This window comes from Palaemon carinicauda, chromosome 30, assembly GCF_036898095.1.
Source record: "Palaemon carinicauda isolate YSFRI2023 chromosome 30, ASM3689809v2, whole genome shotgun sequence".
NCBI lineage: Eukaryota > Metazoa > Arthropoda > Malacostraca > Decapoda > Palaemonidae > Palaemon > Palaemon carinicauda.
In genome coordinates this window covers 71,453,508-71,460,058 of record NC_090754.1, presented here as the reverse complement: position 1 = coordinate 71,460,058, position 6,551 = coordinate 71,453,508, and the positions used below count along the sequence as shown (strand labels likewise).

Below are 6,551 nucleotides of genomic sequence, written 5' to 3'. Positions count from 1 at the left end.
CGCCTACCTGATTTCTTTAAACTAAATGTCCAAATCTCAAACTCCCTTTTGATTGTAGGCCAAAGTACAAAATGGGTTATTCTCTGTCAGGCAGTTCATTGGAGCTTCGTCCTCGCTGCACCTATTGTTAACCAACAACCTTGTTCAAGATTTAATGGCCATTCCATTACTGCTGAAGACATATACCTATGTTAAAGGACTCAGGATTGTGTAAATAGGAAAAATTAGAATTTAATTCAAAATTTGTTATATCAGCTTCACATCCCTTGAGTAGCAACTCTTGAGAATATGTGAAAAATATCTGTATTTCATGTAGATATCAATAAATTCCTAATGCTTTGATGGTCAGTAGGAAGGATTGATTCAATTTTTTAGTATTACTTGAGACAAAGAAAGCTGTAGTTAATACTAGAATAGACCATCTTTGTAAAAGTGATTTTTAACACCAACCCTCTACCTTGTAAGAGAATAGTTTGTCAACTTGAGAGGCAGGGAAGTCTCCTTTAGTCAAAAATGAATATTGTTTGTATAATATAATTTATTCAAATTTTAAATTAACAAGTTTTAAGTTTTGGGGAAAAAGTATGAAATATTTTGTAGAATTATCAAAGGCTTAAATATGATGCTTAACCTGGTAGTTCTGATTTTTGTCCCATCACATATCACCTATTACGTCTTCCCTTTATTATAACATTGAAGTGGTCACATTAAAAGAATTCGTATTAAAACTTTGATAGCATAATACCGGTATTTGAACTTTATATCATGTAGATATTTTTTTACCAAGTGTTAATAAATATAATTTTGTGATATTTAAATTTTATGTCATAGATATTATTTTACTGTGTAAATAAGTCCACTTTATGAGAATATTGGCTACTGGTGACTTGTCCATCACCTGGAAAGTTTTATTTAGAAATTATTCATACTTTTTTTACTAAATTTCTAAAGTTTTAATTTGTATTGATTGTGAATGAGTGACATCAATGCATTAGAAGAGGATTTGGTAGTTATGCTACATGTGTGAAGGAGAGTCTCCCACTATTGTACATTATTTCTCCTTTCCTTCTTTCAGCCTGGTGACAGGGTTTTTGCATGCCAAACTGGCCAGATGGGTTCCTTAGCAGAGTATGTAGCTGTGAATGAAGAAAATGCTTTCCCTCTTGATGATAAACTGAGTTTTGAACAGGGAGCAGCAATTGGCATTCCATATTTCACTGCTTATCGAGCATTATTCCAAAAGTAAGCTGTGCATTTGATTTTTTCCTTATGCTCTGAGAGGCCTTGTGTGTGTGTGGTTTTTTTCAACTTTATTTCAGCATGCAGCATGAGAAAATTGTTAATCAGTCTTAAGATGTAAGCTGAGGATTACTCTTATTTTCTATTGCTTCAAACTTTCAACATCAATCATATTAGTGTAGCATTGCTTTTGAGGGAAAAATACACTATATCATTAAAATTATTTTATATATGAATATGTACCCTAAGTTGCACTTAGTTTGAATGAGGAATACCAACATAGCAATAACTTATCAAATAATGCAATATATTAATAAGAGTTGAAGGCATGTATTTATGATTATAAGACTGTCCCAATTTAAACTAGTATTGACCGAAAATTGAACAAAAATCTAGTCGGAAACATCTACATTTGAAATTTATCCTTAATTATATTTTAAAACTGTTGAGGGTTATATTCTAAGGACAAGTTTATTATATAAGATTGTGTGTGCTCATTAAAAGCCAGATTCATAAGAAGTATGAAAATTGATTTTTGTTGTTAATAAGAAATTTGATTTGACCACAAAGTTGATTATCCTAACTTAGTGACAATGCTGGTCAGAAGTCTGATGAAAGCTCACATCTAAAAAGAAATTATTTTAATAAGTTGAGCAAAACTTCTTGTTATTATAAAAAGATTGCATTATACTGCATGTGGTATTCATTTCATATCTTTGGACATATTAGGACTAGAGTGTAGTGTTTCTAGCATGACTTTTGTTTAATTAATGTTTCCCATCAGAGCAAAGGCCAAGAGCGGTGACAGAGTGTTAATTCATGGTGCCAGTGGAGCAGTTGGATTGGCTGCTGTTCAGATTGCAAAAGCTAATGGTAAGATTACCAAATAAGATTAATCTCATTCAGTAAGAATTATATTTGGGAAGGTTTTGTTAACAACATTCCATCCCTATTTCTAGATTAGTTGCATAAAGTATGTTATTAATGTCTGTTCATACTTGTATATAAACCTTTTGGCATTTGAAATAGGAATGTGTCTTTAGCATAGCCAGAATAGCCATTGAATTGTTTTATTGGTTAATGATAGGTAGCATGCAAGGGAAGCCCCACTCATCCGCCTGTCACAGAATAGCCACTTTTGTCTTTGGCAGCAGCAGACAAAGATGTGCCACCATGTTTCTTTCTCAACTGTTGAATGTTTTCTTAAATTTTTTTTTTGGTAGATGTATTGTTTATCACTTGTTTGCAACTGTATGCATTATGAAATAATGAGGATATACTGTAATCTTTGAAACCCCATGTGTTGTGTACTTTTTTGAAGGGGTGACTGCAAGAAACCCCTCCCTTTAGGTGTGTTGTCTTCAGTGTTCCATTCATGAAGGGGATGAGCTTGGTGCATAACTCGTCTCGCTTCGTGGTAAATCTATGCCTCAGGAGGGAGGTACCTTATTCATATCATCCATACGTTTGTGGGCTATAGTGAAAATTATTTTTTATGGCAGGCTCATATGGCACCGAGAGTGTTCCCTGGATAGTGATCTGTTTGTTGTAGTGTTAGTGCATGTTCCCAGTGCTCCTCTTGTGATGAAACCCTAATTATAGTGGTTTGCGTTGTGACGTAGGCAGTTCTTGTATCATCCTCCGAGGTTAATGTAAAAGCAGATGCCATTGCTAAATCAGAAACGAATTTACCACAGCTTGTTATTAAACTTTCTATAAGGATTACGTAACCATCATGATGCATTCTATACTAACTAAAGGGCAATCTATGGGGAATAATGAGTCTGAAAGTAGTAAACTAGAAAAATTACTGTAAAACCAATTGTTTCTACATGGGGAATCATTGCACCAAAAAGACAAAAGAACTGAAGTAATTTTAATAAAATAAGATGGCATACAGTATTGGTCATACAAGATTGATCCCTGGCTGTTTAATATACAAACCTTATAAGATAATTTCAAAGTGTCGTGAGTATGATATGATTTTAAACATATGTCATATGTTTTATGAATCCAGTCTTTAGAAGACAAAGAATTTTATGTTTCTGTCAGAAAACTTTGTCTAACATTTTATTGAATTCTGAAAGATTCTGTTTTTAAGATTTTAACAATTTTGGGAAACAGGTTTAATAGGTAAAGTTTAAATTTCTATTCATGAAAGTTTTTATCTCTAATTCACTTACTTATCTTTTAGAATTAATATATATCATATTGTATTCCTCCCAAATTTATTTGTGCCAGCTCTGTAGGAATCAAGTTTGACTAATTGAGTGTGTTAATTTCCTCCTGCTAACCTGAAAAGGGCATCACAGGGTCTTTCCCTCAAGACTGTCTGTTTTCTCTGCTTCAGCAAGAGAATTGTAGAAGATGATCTTCAGTATTGTGTGGATTCTTCCTCCTTGCGGGATCGGTCCATGCACAAAGGAAGCCTTGACTAGTCTAGCCTATCTTGGGTCTTAGTTTCCAGGATTGGACAGTGCTCATCCTCAGCGCTCTGGCACTCACCGGCACTGATGAAGGCATTATAGGGATCATTTCCTCTCTTCTCTGCCAGCAAGAGTAGGAAAGTTTTATTTTCTTTATAATGTCAGACATTTGAGAGATGGGGGTTCCATTGCCTTTGTTGTCTTACAGATTGTATGACGGAAACCCAGTACCAATCGGTCTCAAAGCCTCCTCAGTCCTATCTCTCCGTATAAGTCAATACGAAGTTGTCCGTTGTTCTGACAGCACACTGCTGAGCTACTTGAGGAAAGCTCAACACCTTGATTGTGAGTGTCGCAACTTTCTTATTAGCTCCAGCATAAACAAAAAGAAAGATTTCAGACATTGTGCCTTGTGGTAGATGGACTTACAGACTTTGGTCATAGTATACCTCCACTATCTCGAGTCTAGGCCTATCAATACCACCTTTGTCTCACTTTCTTACAGATGTTGCACACAGACCCTTGGACCCTTTTTCCTTGGATCCTTAGTTACATCGTGGGACTTGATATATATCCTGTCTAAGGTAACTTGTTTTGCAAAAGTCTTGAAGTGAGTTAAAATGATAGCCTTTTTCTACCTCTTTTCTTGTTCCCCTTTCAAGGGGATTTAGCAGCCTCAGTCATTACTGCTGTCGAGTTTCAAGATAGAGCTCCTTTCTTGCAAACTATATGTGCCAAGAAGAAACTTCCCCATCCTTCTGGCAAGGGGCAGGAATGATTGGTGTCTTATTAAACATTTCTCTTGATATGCCTGATGTGACACTTGTTTTCTGTGTCCTAGTACTGGCCGAGGTTCTAACAGGTTTTATATCCATACGATTAGCTATTAGAAGATTGTTGGAGTCACTCCCATACAGAACCAAAAAGGAGGATATGTCCAGGGAAGAAAAGAGCCTTTCAATTTAGTTCTAGGTTCTTCTACATTACAAGATTTAAGGTTTGTATACGAGTGGGAACAAATACAAATTTTAAAAAGTAATTTGTATTTTTCCTAGCTAGATAAATCTGAGTCCTATAGAATAAATTTCTCATCTCAACTACCCCTCATAGCCATAGGCTTAAGTGCAAAAGTTGCTATTCAGTAACAGACAGGTGGACAATGTTTCCTCCTTATGCCACATTTTGTTAACCTTTTTTTTACTATTCAATAGAATTTTGTAGCTCCTCTTGAAGAAATATCCCTATTTTAAATGACTCCGGTTTGTATAACTATGAAAAATAAAAATTACTTCTAACATTTTCTCTATTATGTTTATTATTATTCTTTCATGAAAATGGATAGATGTTTGTTTGATTTAAAGTGGTATCTATTTTTCCAACGATTCCGTTTTATATATGCAAAATTTTCAATATTAAACTTAGCCGGTGATCATATAGCTGTCAGCTCTGCTGCCCAACAGAAAAACCTAAGGACAAAATATGCCAGCGATCGCTATACAGGTGGGGGTGTACATCAACTGCGCCATCTGTCGAGCAGGTACTCAAGTACTCCATGTCAACACAGAACCAATTTTCTCTCTGTCGTGCCACTGGCAAGACCTACTAAATACGCTGTTACTAACTGGATTTGTTTTCACAACTATTTGGTGAAGTACACTATTCTAGTTTTGAGCTTTCGCTATGCAGGGGTTTTATCTTCATCTCAAAACTTGAACTCGTTTTGGATAGATTTAATTATGGTGACAAAGAGAGTATGGACTCTCTTTCACTTTTAAATGGCCGACCCTTCCCTTAGACGGAAGTGTGTTTAGGTTTTTAGTAATTTTGCTTAACACGTTATAGATCTATATATTTTATATCTCTCCGCCTTTTTTAGGCCTCTTCGATTAACTTTCCATTTATTATAAACATATAAAAATAAATTTTTATGTTTTGTTTATATGCGACCTTTCCTGATAGTAGGCGGTCCTAACTTGGAACCGAAGTTAATCAACGTTGAGCCCGTTATATCGTATTTAGCCTTTAAAGAATTTAAAACTTTTTAAATTTAATGTTTTATGAAAGAATTTCTTTGATAGTCTCGTACTGTTTTCAAAGATGAACTAACGTTTAGTTTTTTAGACTACGCAGTTGTTGACGTTCAGGACGTTCAACATGCGCTCTATCGTTACGATAGAGAGAGAGTGTATCACGGTTTCACTTTGCAGTAAGAGTAAATCGATTCTGACGTTTTGTTCATTCTTTCTTAGCTTAAATGGTTTAAATTCTAAATTAAAGGAACTTTTTATTTGGAAAACCTTTCAGTTTTTTCCTTTAGCCAAATAACATGTTTTGACGATATATAATTGGGCTCTTCTCTCAGGTGCGAAATCAAGAGAGAAAGAGAGAGAGAGATAGAGACGGAGGGAGAGAGAGGAGAAAAAACGTTCCGTTCAAGCGGGTAACGTTGTTCTCGAGTTACTCTCCTCCCTAGTCGCTGTACGGGGAAGAAGGTAAAACGTTTCTAGGGTTTTATTCTTGTCCCCAGGCTATGTGCGGTGAGAGATTGTAAACGTAGTTTATTTGAACTAGTGTTTAGTCTCTTTCCTAGCCACTGAATTCTTTATCTTTATATATGTTTTCTGTTTTTGCTAGTATTAATGAGCTGCATTATACGACTGTTTTCGCAATTACTACCTTTTAATGAAGGGTAGAATTGCGTGTTTCAGGTAGAAATCAGTAAAAGTTTCGATTTCAGTGAAATAAGTGCAAACAGAAAATCGAAGTGATAAAGTGATATGCGCAAAGTGTTACAGTGTTGCGTCCGAGGGTTCGTCTGTTCGTGCCTGTCGTTCACCTAGTCCGGGACCTCTTGCAAGCTCCCAAGCCCAGGGGAGAAGTAATGTC

At 35.4% G+C, this 6,551-nt stretch overlaps 1 protein-coding gene across 4 annotated transcripts in view; it reads left to right on the top strand.

The window, feature by feature from the left end:
* Window positions 1–6,551, top strand: part of LOC137623272 (quinone oxidoreductase-like) — a 129,950-nt gene that overhangs the window by 83,220 nt on the left and 40,179 nt on the right. For all 4 annotated transcript variants that reach the window (XM_068354041.1, XM_068354042.1, XM_068354040.1 and 1 more), the window contains 2 exons: window positions 1,076–1,242; window positions 2,024–2,112. In XM_068354041.1, coding sequence (XP_068210142.1) covers window positions 1,076–1,242; window positions 2,024–2,112 — 256 coding nt within the window. The remainder of the gene's footprint in view (window positions 1–1,075; window positions 1,243–2,023; window positions 2,113–6,551) is intronic.